The 19,294-nt window shown below is 31.7% G+C and overlaps 2 protein-coding genes across 2 annotated transcripts in view; one reads left to right on the top strand and one right to left on the bottom strand.

Moving 5' to 3' along the window:
* Window positions 1-3,482, bottom strand: part of LOC117173289 (tubulin--tyrosine ligase-like protein 12) — a 29,369-nt gene extending 25,887 nt beyond the window's left edge. Inside the window, exon 1 of the mRNA XM_033361770.1 lies at window positions 3,397-3,482. Coding sequence (XP_033217661.1) covers window positions 3,397-3,421 — 25 coding nt within the window. The 5' untranslated portion in view covers window positions 3,422-3,482. The remainder of the gene's footprint in view (window positions 1-3,396) is intronic.
* A 12,453-nt stretch (window positions 3,483-15,935) lies between these two features.
* The window catches only part of LOC117172405 (nucleolar protein 12-like), a 28,202-nt gene continuing 24,843 nt past the window's right edge, over window positions 15,936-19,294 (top strand). The window contains exon 1 of the mRNA XM_033360295.1: window positions 15,936-16,066. The gene's annotated coding sequence lies outside the window, so the exon portion shown is untranslated. The remainder of the gene's footprint in view (window positions 16,067-19,294) is intronic.

Consider the following 19,294-nt stretch of genomic DNA (forward strand, 5'->3'; position numbering starts at 1 on the left):
AAAATGAGACCTACTCCTTGTTTACCATGTGATTCACAGTCTACTCCTGGCCATATTTCGAATCCGCCTTTCAGCACGCCGTTTTTTATGTCTTTAGTTTCGGGCACGCATAAAATATCTAGTTTCTTCAGGTTCATAGTTTCACGCAATTCTTTTACCTTGAGATCATTTACTCCCCTAGCATTCCAAACACCCAGTATCCATTCTTCGCCTGAAACATGACCTTTAGATTTTCCGTGTGCATGCCTTTTGTCATTAAAAGTTCCAGTCCTTTCCGAGGCTATTTTGTAGTTTGTATTATTCATTGTTTAGATTATACGCCCAACTAACACCTTTATGCAATAAGTTTATTTTCTGAGTCGTAATCATGTCAAAGTTAAGTATCAAATCGTCATATGGTGGAGATTGTAGTTCTAACGTCAGTCCCACCAAAAACTTCAGTTAATAAGGGAGGGTTGGGAGAGGGGGGAAAGAACATATACATATACATAATACACACATACATACACACATATGCATATACATCCCCTCTTGTGTGTTTATTTTAGGCCTGTATCATTGAATTTACAATAAAATTAAGAAGTTAAAAATTAATCATTAATAATTCGGTAATCCCCGACTTAAAAGTAATATATTCAGAATGTTCGAATTATTCCGATTCCAACGATATGTAATTTGTCTATAAAGTTTGAAAATTGGGAAAGTAAGCAATATCAAATTGAATATTGAACTAAAGTTTCTGCGATTAAACTTCTTCAAATTTTCAACTTTCCCAGGCAAAAAATGTATCATTGGAATCGGAAAAATTCGTAGATGCGGACTATGCTATTTTCAAATCGCTAATTGCAAAGTTTAAATTCTCTACATTTCCTTACTTTGACCTGCTGTGGACCAAAGATCCCTGCTGGGGTAACCTTATCCACACTGAGTTTGTTAAGCAAACAGACAAGTAGTAGAAAACATAAAGCCAGTGTCGTAAATCAATCACTGTTCACGGAGAGAATGAAATCAGCTGCGCAGTTTTTTTTAAAAGGAAGACGTCAACCAATTTTTTTTGTTCGGTATGCATCCAATCGCTGTTGTAGGAAATAAGAATTATTTCAAATAAGCTGACCCAAGTGCTCTCTGAAATTTTGAATAACCTTAGTTAGGGCCACCACTAAATCCTTGTCAGCGGGGGCCCTATGCCTACATTTCCCTTTCTTTGACAAGCTGCGTGCAGAGAACGAAATCTCGTCTTTTCCAAATATCATTCTCTCGGTAAACAGAGTATATTAAAATATAAAAGTTATGAAGAGTTCTGAATATAATACTGATCACTACCTTCTAGTCTCAAAAATTAACTTAAGTCAAGGATGGAGAAGAAAAAGAACTAAAAAGACTACACAAACGCAAATCAAAATCGAAAAATTACATAAAACATAAGTGCAAATAGATTTTCAATAAAGGATATAAGAACGCATAGATAGGGCAACTTGAGGTGCGCTACTAAGAAATAAAGACATAAAGGGCGACCGCACTTTGTGGTAATATGGTACTAGGAAGAATGTCTGGCGATGCTAGTCAAAGAAAGTAAAGATTAAATAAAAGAAAAAGAAGAAAATGCAAACCGATTTTGAAGGCAGCAAGAAACTGTTTTATAAATTGGGGTGGATCAGTATGTAAGGAAGTAGAAACACAGAGTTGGTTAGGATGAGAAATATCAGGGGTAAAATGCTATATGATACAGACGGGATACTAGACGCTTTGAAAGAATCTTTTAAGGAATTATTGGAAGGTGAAACTATAGGGCAACACACCTGCGACATAGCAGACGATACGTTAGAAAACCTGGCTGAGGTAAGAGATATAATTAAGAACTTAAAGAACGATAAGGCTGCTGGAGTAAACAGTATTTACACTGAAATTATTAAATACGGTCGCGACTACATACCTCACAGGTAATGCGAGTTGATAGATTTACGTATCGAGATGGGAGAAGCTCCAGATGACTGGAGAAAGGCGAATATCGTCCCAATATACAGAAGAAAGGGAAATAAAAGCAAGTGCAACAATTAAAGAGGTATTCGCTTATTAGGTACCATAAGTAAAAGATATTCAAAAATACTTGTTCATAGGGTAATAAAAATAACAGAAGAAAATATATGGGGAGTGCAAAATCGATTTATGCCAGGAAGATCAATTGCGGATAAAATATTTAGCTTGAGACAGATCACAGAAAAAATTTTCAGAGTAGAAAAAAAGTTTTCTGTGCATGTGTTGGCCTAGAAAAAAACCTTTGATAAGGTGGATAAAAGTAATCTTTGGGAATACCTGAAAGAGTAAGGAGTCAATAGATGGCTCCTACAAACAATAAAATCAACATATGCGGGTAGCAAAGCGAGTGTAAGAGTAAATGGGAAACTGAGTGACTGGCGAGGTGACTGTTTCAATTTTATGTAAAGTGTTAAGACAGAAATGCGTTATGTCCTTATTGCTATTAATTATATTCATAAACAAGTATTTAAGAATGGCACTCTTCGACGAAGGTGTAGATCTCGGAACAGTGAAGGTACGTTGGTTAGTGCTCGCAGATGACAAGGTTGTTATGGCCAATTCAATCGAAGACTTGCAAAAAATATTGAGCAAACTCAATACAAGCATGAAGAAAGGAACCTAACAATATTTTTTATTATTAAAGAGCAAATAAAAAACTCGACTTTCGTGGCTGACGATCACATATCTCGGTAGACTATTCACTGAAAATGGAAACAAAGATGTACAGTTACACTGAACAAACTGGGGGTTCACTAAAGCTGCGGCTCAAATAAAAATTGATATCATTTAGGACGTGCGTTCCAATAGATACCTGTAGAGAGCCAAATGCGTTCATTTAAAGCACACTTGAAAAGAACATGGGGGCGCATTCATACACCAACGGCTTGCAGAGTACGGCTGGTCAGTTAGGGATGGATGTACAGTTATCGGCCGATGACTTGAGACGAAAAGTTTCTTGCATACGAATATGCCTTTATGTTTACAACTTTGCTATACACTCTGCAAATGATATTTATCAAATCATTATGTATATTTTAATTGCGGTAATATTTTATACTTTAATTATCTTCATTAAGTTATTCACCACGTTTATTTTTGTTGAATCTCTTTTGGAACCAAAAATAGGTTCTACTGGAACCCCCAGTTTTTTCTGTGTAGATGGGCGCATACATGAGGATTAGAATGTTATCGACGGAGAAGGGTCCATTATCATAAGTAAAAATATAACACCTACCACCAGGGCCTGTTTTGAGGGTGTGCAAGTTGTGTGGTGGCACAGGGCACTGCTACTGAGAGGGGGGGAGTGGAATCTTACTCGACATGCCTTTTCAGGTGCCTGGAACGGTGACAACTTTGTACCTGTTTTTTCGATTCTTGGTCCCATGATTGGTAATAGCTTCTTCACTAATCCGTAGAAGGATCTGTGCTCCTCCTCTGACTCGAATCCCTTATTTGGATTGACATATTTTGGCACCCTAGCTGAATAGCATAATAAATAACAGCTATAAGGGCGAGACTCAATTAGGATTGTATATTGTCTCGAGAAATCTAATTCTACACGGAGAAAAATGGATGTTCAAAGGGTAAGATTGTAGCACCTAACATTCAGATAATCATGCCAAACATTTAACATCTTTTTGAGATGTTAGGCGTCAAAATATTTTTATGTCAAACTGAAACATATTCAGATGTTAAAACCATCCAAGCGCATGCGCACCGCGCATTCCAATTTCACGACTATATTTGACGGTTACATATTTTCAATATTAAAATTATTGAATATTACAATTTTGGAACATTTCCAAAGATTAAAATTAGATGTCCTTAAACAAAATTGGATAACAGCTTTTTTCTGTCTAATAAAGGGAACAATGGTCTTATGTCTTAAGTTTATTGACTTAACACATTTCACAAGAGGTTTATAAATTTGAAATAAAATTTGAGTTTAAGTAACTTAAAATAGATAGATTATTTTATTCATATTACAAATCAGTCGTTCTCCGATTATTCACCCTCGTTTTAATTTTGATTTAGAAATATTCAATATAACCTCAACTTCACTGAATGCATCATCTGATCGACATTTCATACCCTTTATCTGTTTTTCGTTCGTGTAAGAACTTTAAAGTTTAATTTAAAATTCTCAAATAAGTTATCAATTAATTCCTTAAAATGATCATAAATAAGTAAACTCCTCAAATATTTACAGACGTTATTTGACATAACCATACATGTAATATCTTGGATTTTTCAGTTGAACATTTTGGATGTTAGAGGATAACATTTCACTTTTTGACCCTCAATAAGGCAGGCGGGTCTCAGAGACCCAGCGGGTCACAATTTTCGAGTTACAAAGAGTTGTAGCTCAAGTATGGACTTGTGCATGGAAATTTCTTTTGGCGAAATCTAAATACATAAAAAAAAAATCAGGTTTTTTGAAAATTCCATTTGTGGAGTGCTCCACAGAAACGTGTATATTTTTTACTTATACAAAAAGGCAAGTCGGGCCTCGCAGGCCCGCTGTTCATTCAGGGAAGTTCCTACCAAAATGCAGTACCTAAACGTACTTTATTGTACTCTAATAAATCTTCCAAAGTTTCAGCTCGATATTTTATTTACAAAAAAAGTTCTTAGGTTCAAAAAAACATTCAGTGAACCGAAAAAGTGTGGTCGGTAATATAGGTATTTAGCTGTGTTACATGCCCTTAAGCTGATTATTACCTAATATCATGCACATTTCCCATTTCGAAAACTAATGCAAAGTTATGTCCTTCGCTCATCACTTTCGAACCACCAAAATAAATTATCATCTCTTGCCCAAAACACTTCAACTAAATATCAAATAAGTTGAGTTCATAAAAAGTATTTGCGAACGAGATAAAACGTCGTGAAAGTCGAAGAAACTATTCGGTACAATATCCAATTCAGCATAATATCCAAAAATAAAACTTCCTGCTGATAAAGAAACATAAAGAAGTGCGAATGCGTTCAAAAGATTCTTGTTAGGATCCTGTAAGTAATTATTATTATTTTGTATTACTATTTATTTTTTGGTTTATAAGAATATTTTATATGCAGGGAACCCTAGACATGGGGCCCCGTGATAGAGTTCTTCCGGGAATTTACGCCGCGTCGCAAGTAGGAGTAAAAGGAGCTGCACGCGGTGAGCAGCGGGCGCTCAGGCGCGAACAAACAAAAATATTTTCTACAAAACGGTCCACTATCTGAGAAATTCCCCACCAAGGTCAGCCCCAAAATCGCCCCAGTATCATAGTTTTACTGTACTTTGTAGTAATAAAAAATACATGCGTGTTTTGAAATCTGTCTTGCAGATGTTTGGAAAAGTTGTGGTCTCCTCTCAGGATCATCTGCGATTTTTCAAATTCTTCGGATATCACCTTTAGCCAGTGTACACTTCCTGAACAATTAAAAAAATAATCCTTCTAATATTGCTAACTTTATACTTGTTGACGATTTTGAAGTGACTTGAAGATAAAATTAGAAAAATTGTTAACATTCTGCAAAATAGAAATGTGTTTCTTCCACTTGAACAGAAATAATTTTATGAAAAATACAAGTAAAATATTTGAAGTAAGTTTTCCCTTAGGCAGATCGTAAGAAACTTAATTGAATACATGATAATGAAAACTAGTTAAGGGCATGTGATACTCACAGTTTCCCCGGCTTTTTTCCACAAAAATGAAAAATTTTAAAAACTGAACTCGGAGATGCTATAAAATATCATAACGGACGTCCCCGGACTCTTTTTTGAGGGATAATAACAAAAAAAATTTATTGTGCTAAATAAAAATTTTATGTATATGCATTATTTTGAGGTTACGTCGGTTTTCATCTCTGCCTTTCCGATAATCTGGAAATTATTTATGAAATAAACTTTTTTGATTGCCTGCAAACAAGGTTAGTTCCGGGAGATTAGTTACTATGTTTATTTGTAAGTCCAAAGTTTCCGGCCAAAAATATTGTGTAGTTTGGAAGTAACGCTCGGGTGAATTGTAACATAGATAACCTCGAAATATACACGCACGTTGTTAGCAATATCAAAAATTTTTTGATAAAAAAACACAAAAAAAAGTGTGTGGGGACGTCCGTTAGGATGTTCGCTATCATTTCCAAAAATTTTAAGACAACATATTTATTATTCTAGAAAAAAAGCCGGGGGAACCTAAAACTGATAAAATTGACAATTTTCTAAGAATCACATGCCCTTAAGGCTCAAAAATTAAATTTTGTAGAATGAACCAGTAAAAATAGTCCTTACTCAGTTTCTTATCTCATACAAATTTTAAAACCTTTTCTTGTTTAAGATCACGAAAATATAGAAAGGAGTTTTCAAAGCTTATTAAGCCCCCTGATATAGTTCTTCCGAGAATTGACGCCGCGCCACAAATAGGAGTAAAAACTATAGTTGCTTATAAGTTGTCGATTACCGGCCTTATGTATCGGGGTAACTAAGGTAACCTTTCAACGCTTCGGAAAAACTCCAGTTTTAAATAATTGATTATAAATCAGTCGCAAAGGTTCAACAATAAGAGATTCACATTCTATAAAAAACCGAGGTGGTATACCATCTGATCCCGCACTTTTCTGCGGGTCAAGGACCTTTATTTTATCACGGATTTGCTGTCAAGACAATTTTATGGTTGATTATACGCTATTGTTTTCGAGATCGTTTAGGGAACAAGAAAAATCGCCAATGGTATGAACTGATTTATAATAATCTTAAAAAATTTGAGCGATTTCATTTCCATTGCTTATTTCTACGTCATTGTGAGATAAGACTGTTGGGACAGATGTTTTAAAACGTTTTTTGTTTACGAAGCGCCAAAGTGTCATTGCGTTATTTTCTATATCATCCTCAATTCTGATTGTATATTCGGAGTACAATGTTTCACTCAATGTTTTGCAGCTAGATCTAAGAGATGAAAAAGTCTCATAATTCGTTAAAGTTTGCGTTTTCTTTAATTTCTTATGCGCTATTTTTATCAATCGAATCAGTTTTTTTAACTCCAGGTTAAACCATCTAGTATACGTGGATGAGAACATTTTTCTATAAGGAACATACTTTTCAATCGAAAAATTAATGTGATAGTAAAAGTGATCGCTAGATGTCTCAATAACGTCATTTATGCAGTTATGTTGCCCAGTTAACTTCTCTTGAATACTCATGAATAGCTTGCAAATATGCTTTATCAAAGTCTAATACCAAAAATGAATTAACAACAGGAGGACGTTCTCCCGGAGGAATAATAGAAATGGAAATGTTCAGAGGAGGATGAAAAGCATCACAGCGAACTAAGGGATCAATTGCGACCTGAGTAGATAGTTCTTGAATAACCGAAAATACTAAACCTAAAACTCTTCCAAGACTGTTTGATACTTGATTAGATTGTTTAAGGTTTAAGAAACCGTAAACGATTGCAATAGTTTCGGCTTCCTTGAGTGTCGGGCCACTAACTGAGGGTTCTGATTTCATTTGACCAAGAGATCCCAGGCATATTGTAGTCACCTAATACTAAGAGTTTAGCATGTGGAAATCTGATAGCGATATCATTGATTTCGGTAGTGTCTCAGGTAAGTTTCATGTGACGAAGCGGGAGGAATATAAGTAGAGCTAAATATGTAATCAGCATGAAAAACTTGAACTCTAACAAAAATTTGTTCAGCGCTGTATTCTAAGGAAGATATAAGATTACAACGCATTTCGTTACTTACGGCTATTAGTACACCCCCGCCCCTTTTAGGAATGCTGGTACTAGAATTTTTATCTGCCCGAAAGACGTGGTAATTTTTAAGGCCAAGTTCGGCGTCGCTTATGCCAGGATGTAACCAAGTTTCCGTGAGTACAATCACGTGCCACCGAGTAGATAAGACTGAGATGGCGTTTCTTAGGTCCTGGAGTTTCGTTCTTAGCCCTCTCATATTTTGGTAGTAAACGAAAATACTAGTAGACGTAGAAGTTGGTAACCCTGGCGAGATTTTCCTTACTTTTTCGAATCTGGTCAGTTTTTAGTAGGTTGGATACTAATAAATTTTGGAACTCCATTGAAAAAACGTATAGTTTTATCGACTTGTCCTTTATTTCGAAGGTCATACAATTCTGATTTCAACTTTTTGAATTGTTCCCTCTGCATTACAGCCTGATCAGTGTGGAATCTGTACGGTCCGTCGTATTTGGATTTGTTACGCAGTAATTTTGAGGCTGATACAGGGTCAGAGGCAGTTACTGCATCAGTGAGTCTGAAATATCGGCCAACAGCGTGGCCGCGGTCCTCTCGCTATGGAGAGAACTTTGGGGTCACGCTTAAGGCTTATAAGGGGACGCAACGGAATCACCCAAGCGGGTGATATATAAATAATAAAGGCAGCGTTGAATTGGTGACAATTAAAATTTCAGAATTTACATTCCGCATGAAGGAATTAAAACAACTCATTACACATATTTCGTGAACTTATTAGAAGGAATTAAATAAAATCAAAATATGACCACTTGTAAGAAATAAAAAATATCTCTGTGAGGTGCGTCACCGGTACAAATAGATGGAATTAAATATATTGAAAACACGTTCTCTTTGGGAGAATAGAAAATTGTGTGGCGATCGCTATGGAAATAGAAGTGAATAAGTTTAGGAGGTATCTTATTCTTATTGTTTCATTTCAGGCAGATGGAAAAATCGCGCATTCAAAATAATAGAATAATTTTCACTTTTGCGCTGAAATCTTAAAATATTAATTTTTCTCTATTCTACGCTTATTACCGAGTTAGGACAAGTGGGTCTGGAAGCTGTTAAGCAACACATAGGGCCGATTCCACCAACCTCAATTTAGTCATTGGTTAACTGACAGCGGGTTAAATGTAATGCCATAGTTAAGCGTCGATTATCCTGTCGCGCGTTCCACCACGTTTTTGGAGGTCCCTGCTCTCTAACCATATAGTCGTTTCGAAATAACTCCTATTTTACTTTTAACCATTCGCGTGATTGGCTACTTGCGGGTCGAGTGAAAAGCAAACAAATATGGCCGTGCACGCCAAATCCAAATAAGGTTCACTCCACGCTCGTGTCCACACAAACCTAAAAAAAGTGAATTTGTATGTGTTTTTTGTTCCTGTTATATTTCTGTTTTATTTGTTTTATCTGTGATAAGATGGAAGAAAATAAAGTGAGATCGCCTAATTTCCTTCCTAATGTTCAACGTCGTCGAAATTATCAAAAAAATTCTCTCTTTCTTTGAAATTTCGCGGTCTGCAGATAAATTTTAAAAATTTCTTCTTCCACTTCGTCATCAGACGAACGCAGAATTTCTTCCAAAAACTCCATATTTCACAACGATACTGCACCTTTTAGGTTAAAAGGTGATTAAATAGCCCTAACCGATCAATCTTGACCGGTTAGATTTAACGGTGGTTAATGCGAGTTAACCGGGTGTGAAAAAGTGGTGGAACGCGGAACTAGCTTCAACCGAGGATTAAATTTTTTACCGAAGTTGGTGGAACCGACCCTTAGAAATTATCCCGTTCGACGAAATCTTATATCTGGAGGCACAAACATCATGAAAAAGAGTACCACAGTCGGTACATTTAATACCTCCAGTTCTCGGAGGGTGAGTACAGTGCGGACAAGCACGATCTGCCATTTCACCCGACGGTTTAGAGCGATCTGCCTTGTCGACGGTCAGCTTGGAGCGTTCTGTGGTATCTTTGGATATTTTTGCATTAGACATTGTAAGAGCACATGGTTTTAGTGTGGTTTATATTATACAATAAGTTTTATCGATGCCGAACTTCAAGCCAAGTTAACGTACCACAATAAAAAAAGAGGAAAAAACGTACCAGAAAGTGTACAGAGGACTCCTGGCATCAAGTACTAATACGGACACCGCAGAACAAAAAATTTTCTTTATAATTAACAGTCAATTTCGTGTCCAATTTAGACTACCGATAGATATGTCCAGAAATAAAAAGACCGTACTCAATCGCAGCACAAAATCAGAAAAAATTCCGAACGATATTAAGTCCCATATGACTGCAGAGCCGAAAAACACTGTGTAAAACACAATAAAATTAAAAATTTTAATTTTAATTTTATTTTACTTTCTGTTTTTGAGGCCGGAGAAACCAAATGGATATTTCATAAAATATAAACTTGATAGGATATCACAACTTGTTTTTCATTTACCAAAAATAAATATTAAAAAATAATGTTTTTCACTTCGCGCTACTTAAGAAGCAAACATTAAATACATTTTTCATATTTATTATTATTTATAATCAATATAATATTGTATTGTGTAAATTTTTTGTTTGTTAATTAGAACAATTAGGAGGAAATTCCCAGTTGGAGAAGTCACTCAACAGAATAACAATGTAGTTTGAAATGATCAAAATAAGAATAATGAATGCTCAACGATCACGAATTCCACAATTAATGGAACCACATACGAGATTTCGAACCAAAAAAAAGAAGATGAATCTTCTTTAACTGAGATTCACTTCTCATTTAAGAACTCTCAAACACGTTTGAAATGAGTTGCAATGATTATAGTAAGTTTATTCTTTTATTTCTACTTTCAATGGTACAATAATTAATTATGTTGTTTAAAAATGCCCTTCGAATTCATTTCAAATCAGACAGGCATGCTCAAGTCACAAAATCAATTGCCACTCAAGTATGTTATTTATCAAAGATAATAAGATAACGCATATCATACCGATTTGCCGGAATTTTTCGGCAACGTTAAGAGTATTTGAATTTAAAAAATTGAAAACGCGAATTATCAAAAAAGGTTTTGTGAGAATTAAGGCTCGGAAAGTAAATTTTTCTTAATTATGAATAGGCGGGGGCTCAAATCATCATAATAAATCATGACATCGAACTCCGTATCTCTAACATGCATATATTCTGTAAATATTTATGTAAATAAAACATGAAGCTGTATTTTGAAAACTTATCACAAAAGTATATTTATTTAATATATTTATAAAAAATTATTCATAACAATTGTTAGTGACAAGTACTTAAAAATGAAATGGAATGGAAGCTTCTAATGTGTCCCTTAAGGGTTTACATTTTTCTTGCACCTTCTTTCGTATTCCTTTACACAGCCCCCACACACTTACTTGGTGGTGGGAGGGGGACCTACAGTTTGAGGTGGGTTCCGAACCCACAAAGAGCAAAAGCTTTAAGTACTTAGAGAAAACCTTTTTCTCTAGGGGTACCGGTCCCACGACTCTCCGGAGTTGAACAACTCCCTTGCTAGGCTAGTGCTCACCGCATAAGCCGCCAAAGCTCTTCCAGAGTGCGAGGCGGAAATCGAACTCGCAAGTCGACGGAGTGTGTCCAAAGCCTGCGCTTTAGCCCCCACGATCATCGCCCGACTCTACTTAAAAAATGTATTGTTGTATATTTAGTAAAAATGAGTGAATTTACAATATTTAATTTCCCTTAATATAGAGGTGGGATGGGGGAGGAGGGGGATTTTGTTTGTCGTGCGGAGCGCCTAAGCCCATAAGACCAGCCCTGCCTACCACCAAAGAAAACGGTGTACAGGAAACACTGGTTGACATATTTAAAAGAAAGTCGTTGAGATGGTTTGGGAATGTAGGAAGAATGAAATATATATGACTGACGAAACCAGTATATGAAGGTAGAGTGAATGGCAGTGCATCCAGAGGCAGACTACGGAAAGAATGGTTAAAATTTGTGAATGAGGCTCTCATTCATCGAAAGTAATTGTGCATAAAAATATTCAATATCACTTCTATATATACACCCAATATTGACGATTCAGATTAAAATGTACAAAAACGTATTTTTGTCTTATAGGAAATACGTATTAAACTGCATGGGCTTGCGGGACATCTAAATGTAATTTAAGAAAAAAAAACTTATTTTCTTGTGCATCTGAACAGTTTTGAGTAGGAAGGATATGCATGTAAATTCGGTAGAAAAAAATTTGGACGACCCTAGCGTTAACTAAACATCGGAAAGTTAGTAAATTCTTTGTAAATATTTTTTCATTGCGTTTTATAGAAAATTAAAATTAAAATTAGGCAAGACGAGAGTAAAAAACATCACGTGCGTCCTTAACTGCCACCCAAGAGAGATTTATGTTCAAACATCTTCCGTAAATGTTAATAACTTTCACTTTTCCATACACATATCAATATGTAGAAAAATAATGTACGAAGTCGAAAGAATTCAGTGTGAAGAAACCTTGCATCACACTTTCGAGTGGTTTCACTCGACTCAGGGAGGCCTAAGATGCGTTTACACAACAATAAGGAAGGGGGTTTAAGGGTTGGCTTCCTTTTCTTTCCGCTTTTTTTATTTTTATTTTTATTGAGAAGATTAAGAGTGTATTGTACAACTTTGCTCGTTGGATTCATGCTTTTTTTTAATTCAATAAATTTCATATATAAATTTTAATGTTGTGTGCAAAAGAGGAATTTCAATTCGGGTTTATTCTGCATTTAATTTCTTAAATTATAATATAAATTTTCTTTCTACAAAAAAAAATCAAGTTTTAAAAACATCTTTGGAAGTCGCTTCATTTTTAGTTTTTTATCTCCATATCTAAAAAAAGTGATATAACTAAATCTCTCAAAAATACGAAAACCTAATTTTTTGACTACTTTTTTTCAGTTTATCTATTAATAAAGATTTTGAATTTTCTCCAGTATTAATTTTGTAATTAAAAATTTCCAAATATGTCATTTTATTTCATCGCTAAATTTATTTCTAAACAATACTAAGCATTATTTACTAAAAAGAAAATTTTAATTGTAAAGAACTTTATAATAATAGAAAATAATTCTTTTATTAAAATTTTGCTACCACGCTATAATTTATACTTTTTCACATTTTCAAAGAGATAAGAAAAATTAAATTATTAACAAAAACTTATTTTCAATAAATCGAAAAGAAACTGGAAAGGAGACAGAATCTGGAAGATTTTCAGTCCATTTTTTTATTTTTCAGGATTTTAATTTTTCTTAGGAAAACGGACTTCTGAAAGATTTCAGCAAAACAAATTCGCGTAAGTGTAACAGATACAAGATTTTCAAAATTGTCAAAGAAGCTAAAAGATTTTAAGGCAATTTTTGTATGTTTGCAATATTTTTGTAAAACTTTACGAAAAATTTGGATTATTTCAAAAGATAATGAGAAGGTTTAGATGTTCTGCAAAGGTTCAAAAAACAATTTTTTTAAGGTTCACGGGAAAACTTTTAATGATTTTTTATTTTGAAAAATGAATTCTAAAAGAAAATTTAAAAAGGTTTAACTAGCACATTTCAAATGATTTCCTGACATTTGGAAAAGTGTGTAGAAGATTTTAATGCAAAGTTTTTTAATTTGGAAAGATTATACTTTTGCAATTCAAGTAAATTCAAGAGATATTTAGTAAATTTTGAAAGATTTCTAATATACAATTTGAAAGCTATAAAAAATGTTGAAAGTTTTCAAGAAAAGAAACACCATTTTCTTAACATGCCTAGCTACATTCGAAATCATTCTTTCTTTTGCAAAATTAATTTTTAAAGCCAATTTCACAAGAATTCTAAAAATGTGGAAGACTTTAACGGTATTTTTAAATTTTGAATGATTTTTCAAATTTCTTTTTAAATTTGCGTCAGTTTAAAAGATATACAGGAATTTAAGAGGTTTTTAAGAAATTAAAAATATTTTAAAACTTAGAAAGATTTCCGAGAATTTATCAAGTATTTATTTATTTCTTCCAAACTTCCTTAAGTCCTTAATATCGTTTACACGGACTCGAATTTTTCCTGATACTTTTTAACATCCAGTAAAATAAAAATTTTCTTTAAAATTACTAAATTCTTTTTTTTTTTAATTTTCTGAAGAATCTTATTTGTCAAACGTTTCAGGCTAAAATGATAAATAAGTATTTCATGAGTTAAGCGCATAAAAAATACATAAGAATTTTGCCAAATAATGAATTCAAGTTGTATGGCAGTTAAGTTTAATTTTAAAGTTAAAATTGCTTAATTTAACTTTCATAAACTTAAAAAAAACTCGTTCCGAACCGTATGGATCACATTTATTTATTTTTTTAAATTGATAAACTTTCATTCCTTCCAAGCAGAAAATCTTTCTTATTAAATATTTTCACAGTACACTTGACAAAGAATAGGTAATCCGAACTTCAAATAACAAGTCTTTCAACTGTTTAATTGTCTGTTTGAAATTTCTTTAATCAGAATATTTTTTATTCCGCATGCCTCAGGTTACAACTGTGCATTTTTTAAGAATTTAATTTCAACTTTTTCAATATTCTGGATGGATATATAATTAAATGTCTAAGATCTTAAATTTAGGTTTTTTTTTCAATTTTGAATCTTTCTACTGAAATTGAATGATTTTCAGGTAATTTTCATTCTAAAATCAAAGCCTACACAAATTTTTATTGGAATAATGAGATATTTACAAAAGTTTTGAAAATATTCAAAAATAATGTTAAGTCTAAAAAGATTTAAACATATCTAAACCAAAATCTAGATTCTTGAAGATTTCGAATAAAAAATCTAGAAGTTTTTAAAAAAATTTGAAAGGTTTCAAGAGATTAAAACCTTTCCTAAGAATTCTCGGAGTATGTTTATTAATGTTTTATTTTACAAAATATATTTTAAACGAATATTTAAAAAGATTTTGAAATATTCCAAAAGATTTACAAAATTCTTTAAAAAGAATCTAGAAATTTTTAAAGAATTTTTTTAAATGTTTAAGAATTTTTCCATATTTAGGAATTTTAGAAGTCTCAAAAAATAAATTCGCTATCATTTTCAAATTTTCCTCAGTTTTTTTTAAATTCCTAGTTTCCCGGTCCAGTGGTCGTCCTAGATTTTAAACAATTTAATTTGCAAATTTTCAGTTCGCAATGCTATAATTCGAAACTTCTAGATTTTTATACAATTTTTTTTTTTATTTAAAAATATACAAACTATGATTGTGAAAGTGTGCAATTTCCTTTTTTTAACTTGAAACATTTGAATTTTCAATAATTTTGATTGAAAATTCGTAATTTTATGCATTAGAAATTTAATAGGTAATTTTTGGAATTTACACCAATTTTTTCAGTACTGATTTCATAAATTCTAAATCGAAATTAAAGATTCATTTTAATTTAAAAATTGAAATGAAAAATTAATATGTAATCGAGGGTAAATTCAAACAGGTTAAAACATTATTGAATATCTTCAGTTAAAAAAAGTTCAATTGCTCAGCTAAAAATTGAACACCGGTAAATTTTCCAGAAAGAAAAATCTTGAAGTGCCATAAATATCCTGAAGAAAATATTATTTGACCAAACGGTCTGTCAAATAAATATTTCCATAGCCGACTTCAAAATTATCTTTAAATGCATTTAATTGTATATCGAATACCGGTGACAAATTTGAGCGGAAAATTTTTCCATTGTAATCTAACTCGCCGACAATAGAGCAGATCACGATAAATTTTGACTAAAATATAACTTACACGACTTGAGTTTCACCCTGATATTATTTAAATCCTTTAATTAACTCGGCACTAATAAGAAGTAACAATTTTTTATTTTCCTGTATAAATTGTACAAGCCTCATCTCTGGCACAAGTGCTTCGGTTTGAGGTTATGTTTAGATTCAACAACTCTGTCGGTAGTCGGTACTCGATTGTCGATAATATTGATATAAAAGGAATGACCACGTGAAACAAAATATCGTTTAATTTAATATAAAACGCCCGATTTGTCTCCGTGTAGTGAATAAAAACCATTAATAAACGAAGACATTTTTATCAAACGGTTTTATGTTCAAATATAGTTAAGTTACACCATTGTAACAACCAAATCAATTTCTTTTTTGAATATGGCGATATTCTATTTCCTGTTGGCGCGGTTGGCGCTTTTCACCGCATTTCCTTCTTCATCGTACCGGTGCAATTGTTGCAAACAATCTCCCACGGTTTCACAATTTTTGTGTGTAATTTTGTCTTCAACTACTGGAGAATATTTGGTAAGTTGAAAGTTTCAAGCCTCACAATCTTTTTTTTTAGTAGATTCGCTTATTTTATGGATTCTTTGATTCATTCTTTCACAAAGTGGAGTTTTGTGTCGAGCATTTTACACACGTGGTAATTATATTGTCCATTTAATTTTTTTTCAATTCTTATTTTTGACAATCTTTTAACTGGAAGTAGGTGTGGAATTTTATTATTCTGTTTTTAATTCTCAGTCGGTATTTTTGCTTTTTTCTTTGTAAACGATTAAATATTGAGACAGAAGGTTTTAAGGTTAGGATTGTACATATACTTGTTTTGTCAATTTTTGGTTCATTTTAGACTAATCATACGAATAATAGTTTTTTTTAAGTAGAAAATATGCTATTTTCTGTAAGTACTTTATTTTAATGAAATTCATATTGCAAATATTTGAAATCTTCAAGCTTTATTCTCGATTTTAGAAGCACTTGCATTTGTACGTTTCGGTTCTCAGAAATCCTGATTTATTCCACGGGCGTTTACTTTTATTTACGTCACTTTTGAAAGTTGACCTCTAAGTTAATAGGAAGGAATATTTTGTTTTTCTCCAGGAGTGGATTATAGTAGAACATAACAGAAGTGTTGAACATTTCTGGTGGTCTCACAGATTGCAATGTTTGTATTGTATTATGCTCATCTGAAAATTCTAATAATTTAAAAAAAATGATCTCTATTAAAAGAGTAAAATATTTGGGGTTTCATCTGAATAATTAGTCACATTATTCGCAAATGAATAGATTTTTATTTTTTGGATTGGAAAAAAAAACAGAAAAAAGTAGATAGAATTGATAAGGTTGTTGGAAGCCTATTAATATTTTCAATCTTATCCTATTTTATTTATTGTGTCTTGCTTTAATTTTTATTGAAAAATTTCGAATGTATAATCTTATCTGAAAAATTAACCTTAGAGAATAAGTACGTATAAGTTCTAGGTAAACATAGGTTTCTTTATTTAAATAAAACTGCTTTCATTGGGCATAATATGATTATTTTTTGTTTTATTTTTTGTTTCAAATTTAACTAAATGGGATTTTAAATACTGTGTATTATATTTTGCATGCACAAAATATTTTCTGCGCAAAATGTATCCTACATAACATTGTACACAATATTAAAAATCTGAAATAAAATACTTTTTATACAAAACATTAAAATGTATAAAAGGACTCTACACTCTTTCCCTGATAATAATGTGACTCTTTACGAAAGTAGGAGAATAAATTCTTCCGGATAAAATTAATATATAGTTAGCAAATTGAATTCAATATAAACCCCATAAAATTTCAAGTGAAAAAAAAACATTAATATTATACCAAAATATACATGGTTTTAAATGAAAAAATTTAATTATTTAAACTATGAAGTTGAATGATTTAGAAACCAAATTACTTTCAAACCTGAAAAAATTAATTTTCGACCATTTTAAATTGATAAATCCACAACAACAAAATTAATGTTTAACAAATAAGTTGAACTTTCAATCAAGTAGTTGAATTTTCAGTATATAAAAAAAATTAATTCTCAATGAGAAAATGATAGATGATATTTCAAACAAACAGATTTAGTTTTGAAATAATAAATAATTGAATTTAACCAAAAAAGCTTAATTGATAACAGTATGAAAAATGATATTCTAATCTTGAATAATTTGTTTCACAAAATGTTTGAGCGTTTCGATTATCTATGGTAATTTGAGCAAACAAAAATTTCATGTGAAGAAGTTCAAAAAAGTAGAGAAGTTTTTTGCAAAGTTTTTTCGCGCGCTTAAAGTTCAGCGATCGAAGTTTTTTTCCTATTAATTTATTATTTTTTAAACACTTCAAAAAAAAATTTATAGTTTTTTAAACTTCTTCACAAGAAGTTTTTCTTTGCTCAAACTTTCCTCGATAAACGAAATGCTCAAATATTTTGTGAAACGAATTATGCAATAGAATAGAAAATAAAGAAATTCCAAAAACTGTAGATTTAAGCACGAGTTGTAGACAAAAATTGAATTTATAATTGACTTTTACAAAAAATAGTTTTTGCAATTTGTTAAAAACACTATGATCTAAAATTTAACAATTCCAATTTGCAATTTTATTCAGGGGCCAACTCCGCTGCGCTAGAAAATCTACGTCTTCTTCTTACATGGGGACACCCGATTCTCAATAGAAAATGTAATATTTGATATTTCAACCAAAAAAGAGTAATATTTGATTTTTTAACCAAAAAATAGTTAAATTTAAGATAAATAAAAAATAGTTCAATTAAAAAAAAAGGCAAATTTTCAACTAAATTGTTGAATTTTCATGCCAAAAAAGTTATTTCTGTACTGTTTTCATAAAGATCATTTTTCAACAATCGGTTGAATTAAAAAAAAATATAATTTTTAACAAAATAATTAAATTTTTAATCTGCTCAGATATATTTTCAACAACAATGGAACAGTTAATTTGCATTTTAAAAAAATTACAAAAAAAACTATCAAGTGTTCAACGAAAGGGGTGAACTTTCAACTAAATTGATAAGTATTCAATGAAAAATTAATGTTTGACAAATGATTTGTACTTTCAGTCATCTAGTTGATTTTTCAATATAAAAAACTGAATTTTCAATGAAAAAAATGTTATCGTTAATTTTTTAAACAAAAATGATTTTAATTTGAAACAATAACTAGTTGAATTTTACTAAAAGAGTTCACTTTTAAATAATAATAAAAAGCAGTTAAATTCAAAACAGACGAATTTTCAACAAATTAGTTGCTTGTTCAACCAAGAAATAGTTTTTAGTCAAGAGATAAAATCAATTTCAACCGAATTGTTGAATTTTCATGCCGAAAATGTGATTTCTATACAAACTAATTGAATTTCCAATAGAATTATCGAATTTTCAAACAAAAAAGTTGCATTCTTAACCATATGGCTGGATTTTCAAACCTGAAAGACGATTTTTTAAAAATAATTTTCAATTAAAAAGGACGACTTTTTTCAAAAAGATTATTTTTAAACCATTGGTTGAATTAAAAAAAATTTAACAAAATATTTAAATTTTCATTCAAAAAAATTAACTTTTTACCAAAAAAACTAACGATTTCTCAACCAAAGGGATTAACATTCAACTAATTGATTTCAAATTCTTTATGTCTTACGGTCCAATCGTAAATCGAGAAAATAAATATGAGTCAAAAAAACATGTTCTTCGAAACTCAGATATTTATTTTA

This window comes from Belonocnema kinseyi, chromosome 5, assembly GCF_010883055.1.
Source record: "Belonocnema kinseyi isolate 2016_QV_RU_SX_M_011 chromosome 5, B_treatae_v1, whole genome shotgun sequence".
Lineage (NCBI taxonomy): Eukaryota > Metazoa > Arthropoda > Insecta > Hymenoptera > Cynipidae > Belonocnema > Belonocnema kinseyi.